Genomic DNA, 18,201 nt, shown 5'->3' with positions numbered 1-18,201 from the left:
AAGAGGAACTTTGGAAACTATACAAACACATAGAAATTAAACAATATGCTCCTGAGTGACAAGCAGGTCAGTGAAGAAATCAGGAAGGAAATTTTAAGATTTTATGAAACAAATGAAAATGGAAACACAACATACATAAACTTATGGGATATAGCAAAAGCAATTGTAAGATGGAAGTATACCAATAAGCACCTGCATTAAAAAGTAGAGAAATTTCAAATAAATAACCTAATGATACATTGTAAGGAACTAGAAAAGCAAAAGCAAAACAAGCAAAAATTAGTAAATCAACAAACTTTTAGCCAGACTGAGAACAAAAGAGAGAAGACACCCCAATATAAAATCAGATGAAAAACGTGACATTACAACTGATATCACAGAAATTCAAAGGATCATTAGAGATACTATCAACAACTATATGACAAAGAATTGGAAAATCTAGAATAAATAAATTTCTAGACACATACAACCTACCAAGGTTCAACCATGAAAAAATCTGAAACCAAAATAGACCAATAACAAGTAATGAGACAGAAGTCATAATTAAGTCTCCCATCACAGAAAAATTCAAGACCTAATGACTTTACTGATGAATTCTACCAAATATTTAAAGAACTAATACCGATCCTACTCAAACTACTTGAAAAAATCTAGGAGGAAGGAACACTTCCAAACTCATTTCATGAGGCTAGTATTACTACAATGCCAAAACCGGAGAAAGACACATCAAAAAAGAAAACTATAGGCAAATATCTCTGATGAACATAGATGCAAAAATCCTCAACAAAATACTCACAAACCAAATTCAATAACAAATTAAAAGGATTATTCATCAAGACCAAGTGAGATTCGTCCAGGGATGCACAGATGTCTCAACATACAGAAATCAATCAATGTAATATATCATATTGACCGAATGAAGGATAAAACCATATTTCATTTGATGCTGAAAAGCATTCAATAAAATTCAATATCTCTTCGTGACAAAAATGCTAAAAAATGTGGCATAGAGGGAACATACCTCAACACAATTAAAAGCTATGTATGCTAGACTCCTACATAGTACCATACTGAAGGGGAAAAATTAAAAGCCTTTTCTCTAAGATATATAACAAGACAAGGATGCCCATTTTTACCACTGCTATTCAATATAGCACTGGAAGTCCTAGCTAGAGTAATTAAATGAGAGAAATAATAAAGGGCATCCAAATTGGAATGAAAGAAGTCAAATTATTCTTGTTCATAGCTGATATGATCTTCTATTTAGAAAAACCTAAAAATTCCACCAAAAAACTATACTAATAGAACTGAAGAATAAATTCAATACAATTGCAGGATACAAAATCAACATACAAAAAGTATTAGCATTTCTAAATGTCAACAATGAACAATCTGAAAAAGAAACCAAGAAAAAAACTCCCATTTACAATAACTACAAATAAAATAATATGCCTAGGAATAAATTTTAATCACAGAAGTAAATGATCTCTTCAATGAAAACGATAAAACATTAGTAAAAGAAATTGAAGAGGGCACAAAAAATGGAAAGATATTTTGTGTTAATGGATTGGAGAAATCAATATTGTTAAAGTGTTCATACTGCTGAAAGCAATCTACACGTTCAGTGAAATCCCTATCAAAATACCAATGACATTCTTCACAGAAATAACAAAGTAATCCTAAAATTTGTATGGAACCAGTATAGACCCAGGATAGCCAAAGCCATCATGGGCAACAAAAAGAACAAAGCTGGAGGAATTACATTACTTGACTTTAAATTATACTACAGAGCTATAGTAACCAAATCAGTATGGTATTGGAATAAAAACAGACACATAGATCAATGGAACAGAATAGAGAATGCAAAAATAAATCCATACATCTACCATGAACTCAATTTTAACAAAGGTGTGAAGGACATATTTTGGGGGAAGGACAGTCTCTTTAATAAATTGTGCCAGGAAAACTGGATATCCATGTGCAGAAAAATGAAACTACAACCCTATATCTCACCATATGCAAAAATAAAATAAAAATGGATTAAAGATTTAAATATAAGACCTGAAACTATGAAACTACTGAAAGAAAACTCTGAAGAAACTCTCTAGGACATTGGTCTGGGCAAAAATTTCTTGAGTAATACCTCAAAAGTGCAGGCAACCAAAGCATAAATAGAAAAATGACATTATATCAAGCTAAAAAGCTCTCCATAGCAAAGGAAATAATCAACAAATGAGACAAATTATACAATGGGAGGAAATATTTTCATGTGATAATAGATTAATAACCCTAATATATAGGGAGCTCAAACAACTCAATGGGAAAAAAAACAAATAATCTGATTTTAAAATGGACAAAAGATCTGAACAGAGATTTCTCAAAAGAAGATGTGTAAATAGCCAATAGATATATGAAAAATACTCAACATTATTAATCATCAAGAAATGCAAATCAAAACAACAGTGGGGTATCATCTCACCCCAGTTAAAATGGCTTTTATCCAAAAGGCAGGAAATAATGAGTTCTGGTGAGGATGTGGAGAAAGGGTAACCCTCATACACTGTTTGTGGGAGTATAAATTAGTACATCCACTATGGAGAGGAGTATGGAGATTCCTCAAAAATTAAAAATAGAAACTACCATATGATTGAGCAATCCCATTGCTAGGTATTTATCCAGAAGAAAAGAAATCAGCGTATTGAAGAGATACCTACACTCCTGTATTTATTATTTATTCACTTAGCCAAGATTTGGAATCAAAGTGTCCATCAACTGATGAATGGGTAAAGAAAATGTGGTACACATTGGAATATTATTTAGCCACAAAAAAGAATGAACTCCTATCATTTGCAACAACATGGATGGAACTTGAGGTCATTATGTTAAGTGAAAGAAACCTGGCACAGAAAGACAAATTTCACATGTTCTGTGTCATATGTGGCTAAACATTAAAACAGTTGAACTCATGGAGAGAAAAGAGTATAATGATGGCTACCTAAGGCTGGGAAGAGTAGCGGTGATGGAGGGGAAAAGTGGGGATGGTTAATTTATATGAAAGTATAGTTAGATGGAATGAATAAGATCTAGTATTTGATAACACAACAGGGTGACTATAGTCAACAATAATTATTGTATATATCAAAAAACTAAGACTGGAATTGGAATGTGTCTAATACAAAAAAAATATAAGTTCCTGAGGTGATGGATATCCCAGTTACCCTGATGTGATCATTAAACATTTTATGCTTGTACCAGAACATCACATTTACCCTATAAATATATATAACTATCATGTACTCATAATTTTTTAAAAAGATAGGTTACAAATGCATATTTTCTACAAAAATTATTCTGTGCATACCTTTCTTTGTTTTGGGAGTGTCATATAAATTGCTTACTATTTCTAAATAAAAGTCAAAAGATGACAAATGTTGGTGATGATGTGGAGAAATGGGAACTCTGTACACTGTTGGTGGGAATGGAGATTGGTACAGCCATTATGGAAAACAGTATGGAGGTCCCTAAAGAAACTGAAGATACAACACTCTATGACCCAGCAATTCCTCTTCTGGGCATATACACAAAGGAAATGAAAGCACAATCTTGTAAAAATATTTGCACTCGTATGACCTTTGCGGTATTATTCACAATAGCCAAGATGGGGAAATAAGTGTTTGTCAGTGGGTGAATGGATAAAGAAACTGTGGTACACACATAATATGGAATAATATTCAGCTTTAAAAAAGAATGAGATCTTTCCACTTGCCATGACATGGAGGAGCCTGGGAGGACATTATGCTAAGTGAAATAAGCCAGACACAGAAAGGAAAATATTGCATAATCTCACATATATGTGGAATCTATCTATCTGTGTGTGTATACATATACACAAACTTACCATATACAAAATAAAATTTAAAAAATACACACACAGAATAAAACAGTGGTTACTGAGTTGGGAGGAATGAAGAGATGTAGGCTGGAGGATACAAACTAGCAGATATGTACTATGAAGAAGTCTAAAGAGCTAATGTACACCATGAGGACTGTAGGTAATAACATTGTATTATATATGGGATTCATGCTAAATGAGTAGATTTTAGCTGTTCTTGACACAAAAACAAAAAATGGGTAACTATATGAGAAGTGATAAATATGTTAATTTGCTTCACTATAATAACCTTTTTACTATGTATATATATCTTACATGATGTTGTATACCTTAATTATTCCCAATACAATTTATTTCAAAATAAATTAATTTTGAATCCAAAAAACTATTGTTTATGTGTATGTTTGTAAATACTATTGTTAGTGTAAATCAGATCCTTAGAAACCAAACTATGTTAAAGATCTTGCATTGCAAATTTCATGTTGGACTGCTGATTCTAGCCATATACTTTTTAAAGAGTTTCCATGTGATGCATCTCATTCATTCATTCACTCATTCAAAAATCTCTATTTAGCATCTGTTATGTTCTAAACACTGGTGAGATTGCCATGGACAAAACATAAGGTTCCTGCTCTCACTGGTAAACTTCAGATAGGGGAGATAGTAAGAGATGAATAGAGAAGATAATTTTGGATTGTGATAATCATATGGAGGAAATAAACTGGGATGATGTAATGGAGAAGGGATGGAAAAGATTCTAATTAGGGGAAATCAGTTTGGGAAGGTCTTGCTGAGGTGGTAACATCTGAGCAGAGCCTTGAATGATGAGAAGGAGCCAGCCATGTGCAAATCCAGGGAAAAACAGTTTCTGGCAGAAGAAACAACAAATTCAAGGCCCAGAGGAAGAATTAGAGTGAAACACTATATTGAGGAACAGGTAACAGGCCAGTGTGCTTTGGGTATGTATTAGTTCGTTTTCAGGCTGCTTATAAAGACATACCCGAGACTGGAAAGAACAAGAGGTTTAATTGGACTTATAGTTCCACTTGGCTGAGGAGGCCTTAGAATCATGGCAGGAGGTGAAAGACACTTCCTACATGGTGACAGTATGAGAAAATGAGGAAGAAGCAAAAGCATAAATCCCTGATAAACCCATCAGATGTTGTGAGACTGATTCCATAACACAAGTATAGCATGGGAAAGACCGGCATCCATGATTCAATTACTTCCTGTGGGTCCCTCCCACGACGTGGGAATTCTAGGAGATACAATTCAAGTTGAGATTTGGGTGGGGACACAACCAAACCATATCAGGGTATAAGAAGGTGGAGTATGGGAATGGCATTTAGCAATACTGCTGAGGTTATTTATATTGACTTGAAAGCAAAATTTTATTTTTGACCATTATAGCTTTTTAGATTTGTGGCTTGCACACAACTATTTGGATTTCTGGAATCCACTCAACCCACAGCATTGTATAATAGGAAAAATTGAGCCTCATAAGAAATGTAGTTAATGTTCAACAAAGTTTATGTAAACTTTGATTTGTTAGGGACACAATTTTTATTGAATGTTTACATTATTTATAACCTACCATTTATATAAAATTTCAAAAGTTGTTTAGATTTTGATGATGATAATAACTGGGAGAGCTACATGGCTATCATTTAACTATGTTCCAACTCACATGAGAAAAACTGACATAAAATTTAGGTCCATACAATTGAATATCATGATTAAAAGATGGGTTAAAACTAAAAATTAATTCATTTCATTAGCAATTATTGGTTCACTCAAAATTTTGCTTGTTTAGTTTTTATATTTTTTTTGTAAGGATACACATTTAACTTGAACAGAATACATAGACTCCTGCTTTTCATGAATTATTTTCGGGATCCATTACTGTCCTGATTTTTTTAATGATAGAAACTCTGAAAAATTCAGTCTTTTTTCAGTTGATCCTAATTTCTTACTTACCTCTGGAGAGTTTGGAAATGAGGGCAGGCATTTTGCCATGACCTGCCTGCAGTCTATTTATTTTACTAAGCTAACAAGCTTTGCAGATGTCATTTGTGTGCCTGCTGTTCTGGGTATATGGGGAACAGATAGACAGGGATAGGAGGCCAGGTGGGTGGATTTCTTGTTATTTCCTTTGGACCTAATCTTTCTAATGTGGAGTCCATTCCTTCTGGGGTTATTCTCAAGGCCCTTATAAGCTATGGAAGGTGTCAGGTAGGAACCCAGAGATGAACCTGTCTTTTTAGGAGGATCACAGGTTGTTTATAGTTCATCTGCATGGAGTCCAGGCTACCTTTGGCTAAGGAGAAGGCCTTTTGTATCTGTTTGTGCCATACTCTCAGTTTGGACCCAGAGGGACAGAAACGATTTCAGGATTTGCAGTGTGATGAGACGGAAATAACATAGACCACTCTCTGTGTTGGGGTCACCTAGGTTTTGTGTCATGGCAGGTCATAGAACCTCAAGCAACTTCAGTTTCCTTAACTATAAAATAGGGATTATAATTATTTCCTAAAGGGTATTATGACCATGAGATAATAGTTACAAAGTATTTACCCCAGTACTTCAGATAATAGCCACTTGATAAATTACTATTATTATTAACATGCTTATATTTATTACTGTTTTTCTAACACAATAGCAAGCACCTAGTTTCAGTAGCATCCTGTACTTGTAACACTTCAGCTAGAAATTGCCCTTCTCCATTATAGATAAGACTGTTCTAAACCTTACCTTCTTACATCAGACTGGATTTTCCAATGAAAATATTTTTATTTGCAAATACCTTCAGCTACATGCACCAATATATTTATTTTTAAATTTTTATGTATGCACATATGTATATATGTATATAATTAATATAAATATATGGTTCTCATATGAATAAGGGATCATAGGTTTAAATAGATTTTTTAAAAACTATCAAAAAATAGCATAACTAGAGCTGTGATTATTCTTTCATTCCACTAATGTTGATTTTGTTCCTCTTAAGTGCCAGTACCATATTAGGTGCCAGATATATACATTAAATCTGCCCTCAAGGGGCTTAGATTCTAGAATAGACACTGACTGGATTTCACTTCTAGACATATTTTTCCCTGTTGGAAACAAACAAAATAAAAGTAATAATGGATTTAAGTGGTTAAGGTACAGGTTTAGTGCAAGTAATTTACAAGAGTAATTTTATGATATCAAACTTTCAATGATAGGTTTTACTAAGAATCAATATGTTTCTAGTTTTAGATCATTAACCTCAAGGAATATCAAGTAAAGCAGCTTGCAGGCTGAGGCTTTTTATCTTGCCAAAGACTTCTTGTGAAAATCACAGGCCCAATTGAGCACTGCGTCTGTTAAAAAAAAAAATGCTTCATGTCAATACCTTGTTAATTATAAAAACAACATAATGTTTCCCTTGAGGCAAAGGAGTGAATTATCCTCTATCATCTTTATATCTGAGGAAAATCAATCAAAGATAAGGTATACACAAAGTGGAAAACCCAAATGGGTCTACACTTCAAAATGTTATGTACTTATATCTAAACATACATACATTATCCAGTTAATCACTTGAGGTGAATACAAACAAATGAATATATAACATACATATTGTACATGCATTTACAGTATACTTGTACTCAAAATTATATGAGCAATGCTCTTCTTTCTCAAATAAAGATTGCATATTCAGTTTGTAAAATGCTTGCTGTAAAATGCTTGCTCTGAAGCACTTTTATTGGATGTATTTATTAAACTGATTGTATAAAGGTATAACATATTGCTGATTCATTCCTTTTTCAAATACAATAGAGTGCATGCAATTCTCTTTTCTCCTAACTTCTAGTTAACTCCTATGGTTCTTCCTCATCTTAGCTCAAGGCCCCTCTCCAGAAAGCTTTCCCTCACTGCTCCATTCTGGGTTAAATGCCTCTATTTTTGTAGACGTAAAACACTCCCAAATGCTTTCTGTACGGTACTATAGTTTTTTATTCTCTTGCGGGCAGGGATTTTGCTAGCTTTTCCTCACTTTGTGTTTCCACATAAGTAGATTCTCAAGTATATTTGTTGAATGAATGAGACACTAGTCTAGGCAATGGAAATAAAGAGTTAAAACTATCTTTAAGGAGTGCATTTTAGAGGGTGATATAGACATTAATCAAATAATCACATAATGAGTGCTCAACAAACATGTGTCAGGTGAATGACTTAGGGACTGCCTAAGGTATTCTAGAACCTATGCTAGACAAGCTGTGTTTTATTTCTGCAAGTCTCTATAGTTTACAAAGTGCTTTCCTCTGTGATCCACCAACGTTAGAAGGCTAATCAGGCTCCCTTTGCTAATTTTTCTCTAAGTGTCTGCCTCTCTGCAAAGATGGAATGAAGTTCCGAAGGTATCATCTTCCAGGATACCTTGTGAAAATACTCATCTTACTTTGCTATCCAATTTATTTACTTCCTCTGTCTAACCCCTGATTGTCTCCATTCTGACTGTCTCTATGACTAACAAAGACCTGGACTTGGAATTAAGGGACGTGGTCTTTAATGTTGCCAGTGAAAGTTACTAGGCTTTTAGGAAGTCATTTAAACTTCCCAAGCCTGTGAGACTGTTACAAGTTCTTTGTCAACTTTAAGGTGCTATAGGGACACAAAGACTAATTATTTTGAACATGAATATGGCAGTAAGTCTCAATTACCTATTAGATGTTAGTTGTGTCAGGGAAACACGCTGGTACATAAAGATATAAGGTTTTACGCACCCTTAGATAAGCTTAGGAAGTATTGAGTTAAAATAATTATTGTGATGATGTAACAAATGAGGGTGAATAGACAAACTGGTGTTTCTTTGACCTTTTCAAATTACTGAACCATAAGACAGAGTTACCTAATGGAATGGACCAGAGCATGGATTTTATTGGTGGTGTTTAACTTGAAACTTACTTGAAATTTCTTACATCAGTAGGATAGCAGTTCAGAGGAAATTATATTTTTTAACTACAAATATTTTTTTGAGCCACTTTTGAAGGTTTTTATATCAAATTGAACTTTAGGAGCTTGTCTTTTCTTCTTTTTTTCCTCAGAACACGTATTTGATTTGCTATGAACTTAAAATCTTTATGAACAGTGCTCTCATTTGAGTAAAATAATGACATGTCAGTTTCTGAGACATTCATTTATTTAGCAATCAGGAGGTTATTGGGATATTGAGGTTAGAACCTCAATAATTCATGAAAAGTAGAAGAGTCTTATATTTTATTTATATTATTTTTTTCCAAATTGTTTATCATAGAAAGTATACTTTTTATGAAAAAAAAAAAGAGGGTGGTGGTTAGTAGTGGGGTGGGAAATGGTCCTGCCAGTATCCTGAGGAGATAAAGTGTATGGGTCCCTAGACATTTATTTTTGATATTTCAATGGTCCAGTTGACTATGTATTTTCTTCCTAGTGAAAGCGAATCATTGATTTTCGATTTTTATTGGTCAGGCAGTACTTTCCATTCTGTCATTCACTCTCTCTCACTCTCCCTCACTCTCCCTCATTCTCCCTTCCCACCCCCTCTCTCCTTTCTGAGCTCCTGTGTCTGTTTTTCTGTTTCAGTCTGTGACTGCCTGTGTGTCTAAGATGATGGGAAAAAAAAGTATATTATTATCCAGAGTGATGCTTGTCAAGCACCTCAAAGGCCGTCTATGTAGTAGCAGCTTTACTAGAAGAAAGGGAGGGATTTGGGGGAGGGGAGAGTGCTAATCATTTGGCTGTTAAAATGCTGCAGAAGGCAACACAAAGCTCTGCCCACTTAATAAGTGCCTGCAGACAGCAAGTGAGGAGGGAAAAGTTTGGGAAAGAACTCATTTTTTCACTCAGAATGTGGAACTTTTGTAAACACTTTAGAACCTCCTCCCACCCCAATTTCATAATATTCATTTAAATGTTCAGGTTGTTTGTGTATTTGCATATGTCATGGACCACACACATAGGTAAACACAAAAAAGGAGAAATGTAACCCTTTTCTATAAGTTAAACCTCCAAATCCGCAGTTTCCTTATGTCACTGGCTTGATTTTCCTTATCCAGCTGTTAGTCATTTGTAAGAAGCTGCCCTTGTAATTGCAAGTGAGTTGAGATGTGATGTATGCAGTACCACATGCACCTTAGCTTTTCAGTCATATCTTTCGAGTCATTTAGACTCCCGGCAATCATGCTCATAATAAATAGCATTTTATTATCCAAAGCCGCTATTCTGGCACTGGAACGACAGCCATTTGGTAGATGGGACGGGTAGTTTTTTGTGTTACTCAGTGTTAGTAAGAAAGGAAGGCAACAAAGGGGGGACTTTGGCAAAGAAAATCTTATGAGTATACTGAAGCAGCACATCAGAATTCAGAAACAAGAGCAAGAGCTGAAATGTGATTCCCTGGTGCTTGGTGTTACACTCATCGCAACGATAGAACTGTGCGGGGCACTCACAGGAGCCTTGTTCCGATCAAGGAATCCGCTAAAAGACCATGCAGCCACGGAGCCCAGGAAGCCACCGGGAAGTTTTGCCGGAGCTGATTTCTAGGGGATTTTCTGGTGCCTAGCAGAATCCTGCTTGCCTTGAGCTGTATGGAGGAGGGCTCGAGTTTCCCATGAGGGGCCCCCTTGGAAAAGCCGTCTGTACAGAATCCAAGCTCTGCTTCTTTCTGTGTGCAATTTCCAAAAGGCTTTTCTCACCTTTGCTGATTTGCTGGTGTGATTTCCATGTACTGAGTCCTGTGTAGGGATCCGGGATGGATTGCCTGTGCATTGTCACCACAAAGGTAGGATAGGAAACAGGGCTGTTATTGTGTGCAGCATTTTTCTATTATTATTCTGGTCCCGTAATTAAACAGTTCTAGTAGGTGCTGCCAGTTCATGAGAGAAAATGATTAGTATAATTTACTTTGCTGGGCATTTTGTTCCCTGAGGGTCTGGGGGGTCCTGTCTTTATGTGATTTTTAACTTCTTAAAGTGATATTGCATGTTTGTGCAAATGGAAGGAGAATTTGCCTGTTTTTTTTTTTTTATGTCAGGATTTGCTTTTGCATCTGTTTATAGCTCATAATAGAAATATCTATAGTAGTAGTGTAGCACATACACATCAGTTTAACTTAACATATCAGGGCAGTCTTTCTGAGTGTGATAATTAGCTTTTCATTTAAAAACCATGTCTTCTGTGTTTGAAGAAGCCAATCAGCTTTACTGTGACTTGACATATTGCTTCTGATTGGAGAATTCTGATATTCTGCATTTTAGTGATTTATTTTAAAGGAAAAAAATCTCAAGGCCCTGAGTTAAAACAAACACAATATTTAATATTTAGCTAATTCTATTTTAATTATACACAAATATTTGCATTATTGGAAGTATAAATAAAAGTGGGAATGAAATAAAATCAATAGGCAATCGTTTTATGGATTTGTTTTACAGAAAATAGCGAAACATTTCAAAAGCATTTTAGTTTATTCTGTCATCAGTTCTAAATAATGTATTTAAATTTTATAATCACTGATTATTTGAATAGATATTCCTAATATTTTTGGGAAAAACTAATTATAGACATTTATTCATTAGTTCCCTTTTCATTTTGCATGTAAGCATACCATGAGTTAATTTGAACCATATCTTTTTGTATCTCACGTTGATTAGATGACTATTAAACATAACAAAATTAATAGCTTAGAACATGAGAGTTAACTAAGTGTAGATGTCCCATTGTGATCTCCTTTTACCACTGAAGAAAAGATTATTTAATTTCAAAGCCACAAACCAAGTTCCCCATAGTATGACCTTAAATATATTACTTTTACAAATGAAGTCCCAGAAAATCTTAATGGATATCTTCCCATATGGCCTAATATCACATGGCAGCTTCAGTTGATGTTAGTGGATTTAAAGCCTAAAACTTCTAGTTGAGTTAGTTGACTAGGCCTCTAAATTAGATGAATACCTTATTTTACTTTTAAAAATTGCCAAACATCTCATGCAGTATTCCAGTTAAATCAGTAAATCAACTAAAATAAATTTTAAAAAATCTTAAGTAGGAGATTGTATGTCCTTATGTAATCTACTAAAGGAAATATCCTCTTAAATATGTTACTCTTCCTGAGGTGTTACCCTTGTGTTACTTTTCTTGAGAGAATACTGCCAAATCTGATCTACTTGTGTTTTATAATTATTTATTCCCAAATTATAATAATTTTAGATACTGTGAAACATAATTAATATTGTAAAAATAAGTTATCAAAAGTTATTAATGAGAACCCAAACTAGAAGTCTACTATATTATACAAATTAAATCAATACCGAAATCCAAGTGCCTTCAATTTGGAAAACATTATCTAATAAAAAATGTCATATGCCTTATATTTACTTATAAAAATATTATTGACTACAGGTACATAGGTGATACATATTATTATTTTGCTTTAAATTCTTAATAAGAGATAAATGTCATTACTCCAGTATTGTGATTTATCATATAAATTGTACGAATCAACAAAACACAGACCCACATGAAATTTCATTTTCTTAGTTATATCCACGAACATTTCTAGAGTGATGTATATAACATCTTTAAAGAACAAACATACAGCAAAGTTACATTGTAATATTTAAATGGTAAATAATGCATGATTGCTTCAAAAGCTGGACATAGGTGAAGAGACCTCTTAGAGGACTTTAGACTGCAAATCTTATCTATTTAGTCTACCACTGTTGATACTTTACTGTTTTTCCCCAAGTGGCCATGCACTTGGGATGCCCTTGCTCTACTTTCTTGGGACTGTTTGACAAGAAACTTGCCCACAATTTGGAAATTTTAATTATATCTTAGTTTAATACTCATCTCTTTATCCCCCAGCAATAAGTTCACTTTCCAATAGCTCTGGCTAAGGTGCTGTCTTCAATTATTGCTTTACAGAAGCTTTATGTGAGACTGGAACTGTTAATTATGATACGTCCTAAGCTCCATTTCATTCACAGCACATTTCGATACCACAGCTGACCACTACCTTTGTCAAGTTTTTAGTCGCAGGAAAACAGAAATATTTCCATTGGTAATAGCATTTTTGTTCCTCCTTCCCTTTCCTTGGCATGAAAGTCCCTCACTGTCCCCTTGGCTCCTCCTAGACCTCTGTGACCTCTGAGTTCTGCCATTTTCCCCTACTGGACATACTATAGAGATAAATTCCTCCTTATGTCTTTGTTCCACATTCCTAAAGATTGTAAGAAGATTAATGAGCAGAGGGATGCTGATAAATCTAGAAAATATAATTGTATAATGGTAATATAAAAGGATCTATTAGACATACTGGAGAATAATTTTTTAGAATTGTACTTTAAGTTCTGGGATACATGTGCAGAATGTGTAGGTTTGTTACATAGGTATACATGTGCCATGGTGGTTTGCTACACCCATCAACCCATCATCTACATAAGGTATTTCTCTTAATGCTATTTCTCCTCTTGCCCCCCACCCCTCAAAAGGCCCCGGTGTGTGATGCTCCCCTCACTGTGCCCATATGTTCTCATTGTTCAACTCCCACTTACTAATGATAACATGTGGTGTTTGGTTTTCTATTCCTGTGTTAGTTTGCTGAGAATGATGTTTTTCAGCTTCATCCATGTCCCTGCAAAGGACATTAATTCATTCTTTTTTATGGCTGCATAGTATTCTATGGTGTATATGTGCCACATTTTCTTTATCCATTTGATCATTGATGGTCATTTGGGTTGGTTCCAAGTCTTTGCGATTGTGAATAGTGCTGCAATAAACATACGTGTGCATGTGTCTTTATAGTAGAATGATTTATAATCTTTTGGGTATATACACAGTAATGGGATTGCTGGGTCAAATGGTATTTCTAGTTTTAGATCCTTGAGCAATTGCCACACTGTCTTCCACAATGGTTGAATTTACACTTCCACCAACAGTGTAAAAGCGTTCCTATTTCTCCACATTCTGTTGTTTCCTGACTTTTCAATGATTGCTGGTCATTAGAGAAATGCAAATCAAAACCACAATGAGATACCATCTCATGCCAGTTAGAATGGTGATGGAGAATCATTTTTATTTTTTTTTCTACATATAAAGGGAAGGAAATGATTGTGGATTTTGTGTAAATGCTCTGATAAAATAATCCCACCCTAGATCTTACCCCATTTAACTCAGATTGTTTAAAGTCTTAAGAGCTCCAGTCTAGTTAGATTGATTTGCAGAATGTATCAGATTTGGAGTAAGATCTTGTAGACTAGGAAATCATCAGAGTATTCATAAATACAGAGTTTCTGTCACATGGATCCCAAGTCTTGTCAAATGCTCAGGCAACCCACTTTCAGAAGATTGAGTCATCTCTTTTTCTCAAATGTTTCTGTCCAGTTTCAAGTTTAACTCTTTTGTCACAGATATCACTTCTGAGAAAGAGAAGGAACATGTTTTAGTGTGAACAGCAGGATACTGGAGTGAGACTTGGATTTAAATTGTTGTTCTGACATGTATTAACTTTAAGATGTGGATAAGTTGTTTAACTTCCTCAAACACTGATTTCTTCATCTTCGAAAAGGATATATTACCTATGTCTAAGTGATGTTGTGGTGGAGTATGTAAAGTACTTAGCACAATTCCTGGTATATGGAAAAATGTGTATATAGTATAATTTATTCAGCAACTCACCATTTATACCTTTAATGAATACCCCTCAGTATGATCATTGAGGTAAATGAAGTCATCTCAATAACACTGGCTAAACACAATCCAATAACTAATGCAACACATTTTATATAATGGAATTCCCTACGTATGTTTTGAGTAGTTGAAAGATAATAATCCCAATAAATTTCACAACTAAAATATAAGGAAAATAATGTTAGGCAGAGCCATGAGTTTACATGATTGGGCAATAGGACAATAGTTCTGGATCACAGGCAGAATATTCTGCCTAATTTAATGAAATGCAAGGAGTCAATAGAATTTTTCTTTTACTGCATAGGAATTCTCAAGTATCATATGTAATAACATAAAGGATTTGATATAAGAACAGAAAAAAGTGTGGAACTGCGAAAAGTAAATCTCTACTTTCTGACCATGGGCACCCAAAGGCATTTGGCCACCATTGTCTTTTTCTTTAAAATGAGTATATTTTGTTGCATCTCTGAGGTATTTCCTTTTCTATTTTGAATCTAACATTATTCTATATTTTCTCTGAAGATAAAGTTGTTTAGGTTAAGTATCTTAAATAGTAGTAGTGGGTGAATCACACATTGGCATAATTTCAGATATCCATTAACCATACTTATACATTTGAAAAAGTTTAAAAAATAATCTACAAATAAAACTGCAATATGTTAAGTTACTGCTATAATTTGTTAATAAAGGCATGATGGTACTATTCATTTTTATTATGTATAACAGGTTAATGTACATAATAAAATTCACATAGCAGAGTGAAAAGTGGACCAGGCAGCACAAAAGAAGCTTTTCTTGATGTTGTTAATACTACATCTGTTTTGTAAATATGATTTCACTCTTTGCCTCTGTCAACCCACTATCTTTAATAAGAATTAAAAATCACTCAGAATTACTGAAAGGAAATAAAAGTTATTGCCAGGCATTAAAAATATTTTTATCACAGCTGGTGAATATAATATTTTTTATTATGACTTTAATTTTTAAAAGGTGGCATCTTGTCCTTTTGTAAGTGGATTCTTAACAGAAATATTTGCAAATAAGGTATTTGGAAAAGCTAAAATCATTTTTATTTTCCACCAGAGCTTCATGTAGAGAAAATGAAACAAATCACCAAGGCAACAAATGGTTTCCTGAGTGGTCTTGTGTTCATAGACAAAGCTATTTATTCATGCTGGTGTACAGTTGCTCCCATGGTAGAAGCATCACATTTATTCATTCATTTTATTAATCTACCAAGTATATATTGAATGCTTACTATGCACTTGACATGTTGAAAGGTGTGGGGATACAACAGGCAATCTGTTCTCATGGAACCTTTCGTCTAATGGGGAAAACAACCAATTACAGAAATAGCAGTGATGTCTGATAAGAAAATGAATATAGAGTGCTATGGAAATGAGGATAGGGATACAGGGATACCTAAAGAACCTGATTAGCTTTGTTGCAGGGTAGGCAGGGATAAATATCAGGGGAGGCTTTCCTGAGGAAGTGAAAATTAAGCTGATTTGCAGAATGAAAGCCACAATGGGGTAGGGAGAATGTTTTAGGCAAAGCTCTGGCAGGTGTGTGGGGAGAGAGAGAGATAGAGAGAGAGAGTGGGTGGGGGGCGGGGGGAGAGAGAGAGAATGAATTGCACATTTCAAGAATGGAAGGACAATATGGCTGGGATGTAAGGTGTCCAATATGAGTAACAAGATACAGAGGATGCAGAGATAGATCAGCACCCTGTCACAAATATCATGAAGTTGAGATATTTGTTATCTTAAAGGAAATAGGATATTCCATCCATCATTAAAACTGGTTCCAAATCCCAGCTTGCCCAGACGTCTTTCCCATTTCATCCCCCTGATTTGAGCTCTCTCCTATTTTCTGCCACAACCTGTGTTGCCCATTCTTATACCTGTTCAGTAAAATAATGGTTTCCCCTTTTACTAGCTGGATGACCTTCTTAGCACTGCAGTTTTCTTATCCATGAAAGGGTACCTATCTCACAGCATTGTTTTAAGAATTCGGTGAGATAAGAACTATAAAATGCTTAGGATATTACCTTGTAGGGAGTAGGCACTCTGTTCTTTGTTAGGGTCTATAGCTTCTTTATCTTTGTATCTTTTTTTGTGGTGCACTTCTTGTATTTATCCTGCCAATGACACTGGTTCTAATTCTTGTCATTCCAACCAAATGTCTGCAAGGTGGCATGTCTACGTGGGGGAGATTGGAACAGGGGGCTTGATGTATCAGAAAAAAAATGTATTGAGTGGCAAAGAGGAGCATAAATACAGCTAATAGTAGGGAAAATTTAACATAACCTGACCTTTTTGTGTAGAAAGAGAAGAGATTCTATGACTGTCTTAATAACCTGGGATTAACCATTTAATAGTGTCAGACACATGAAATACTAATGCCATTAATATAATAGCTTAACTTTCTTTTATTAAGTATTCCATCCAGCTGCAAGAGGATCATTCTAATACACAAACCCAACAACATCACTCTCAGCAACCTATTGAAAGATGAGTAGTTACACAAATTCTTACCAAAGTATACGATTCTCTTTTGACTTAGAACCTAAATTTCTCTCATGTCTTATCTTCTTTCATTATACCTTGTATTTTACACTCCAAGAATGTTGAAAATACATGGACGAGACCATCTTTTAAATCTGTGTTACCTTCCCTATCTTTCATTAAACTAAAGGACACATTGGCCTTGCTGGCTTCCCGCCGTTCTTTGAAGGTGTCAACCATGTTTTGGTTTCGGGGACTTCCATTTGTTATTTTTTTTTCTAGATGACCATCCACCCATCTAAATTCTACTTATATTCCAGATGTCACCTTACATGTCACTACCTTTCCTAAAATTTTATGTATTCTTGGAGTACACTCTGATTTTTATGCCACATTTCCACACATAGCAACTTATAGTGCATACTGATTTGTGTGATTATTTTGTCTTTCTTTTGACTAGACAGAAACTCCATAAGGAAAGGAACTGTGTTCCTTTTTCTTATGTGTGTGTGTGTGTGTGTGTGTGTGTGTGTGTGTGTATAATGTCTGGGACATTGAAGGTACTTGAATTTAATAAAAACACGTTTAGTCTTTAGACCAACCTGGTTATCCTTCATATCTTAAAGATGAGGTGCATTCACAGAAATAATAAGTTTTATAGTGGGGATTCCAACTCAAGTCTTTATGACTCTAATATCCATGTTCCCATTCACTATTATTCTCTCCTGATTGAATCACAACAAAGTTATTATTTAGTTAAAATATACTCTTGATAATATACTTTGCATTTCATTCCTTCTCAACCTAAATATCTAATTAAATAAAAACAATGCACTTATATAGGGCTTAATTTAAAATTACAATTAGTTGTAGATTTGTAGTTTTTCAGACATATATCCATAGTCTGTAAAACTAAACTTTTAGAAATAAAATAAAACTTTATTATATGAATCATACCAATCATCTGTTAACACATCTGTAGTAAATGGTTTTCCCTCCAAACATGATTACAGGATGTTACTTCATAACATTAGCCCTTTTTGATTCTGTGAGTAAAAACAACACAATGCTATGAAGAGCTATGAGACT

General features: G+C 34.4%; 1 protein-coding gene across 7 annotated transcripts in view; it reads left to right on the top strand.

The window, feature by feature from the left end:
• Positions 1-18,201, top strand: part of DLG2 (discs large MAGUK scaffold protein 2) — a 2,166,992-nt gene that overhangs the window by 477,690 nt on the left and 1,671,101 nt on the right. The window contains exon 1 of one of the 7 annotated variants that reach the window (XM_034934119.3): positions 10,259-10,700. The exons of the other annotated variants lie outside the window; for them this stretch is intronic. Within the exon in view, the coding sequence (XP_034790010.1) occupies positions 10,671-10,700 (30 nt within the window). The 5' untranslated portion in view covers positions 10,259-10,670. Of the gene's footprint in view, positions 1-10,258; positions 10,701-18,201 lie in introns of those variants that run through there. 7 annotated transcript variants of the gene reach the window in all.

The sequence above is a fragment of the Pan paniscus genome, chromosome 9 (genome assembly GCF_029289425.2).
Source record: "Pan paniscus chromosome 9, NHGRI_mPanPan1-v2.0_pri, whole genome shotgun sequence".
NCBI lineage: Eukaryota > Metazoa > Chordata > Mammalia > Primates > Hominidae > Pan > Pan paniscus.
This window is presented reverse-complemented; position numbering and strand designations above follow the sequence as displayed.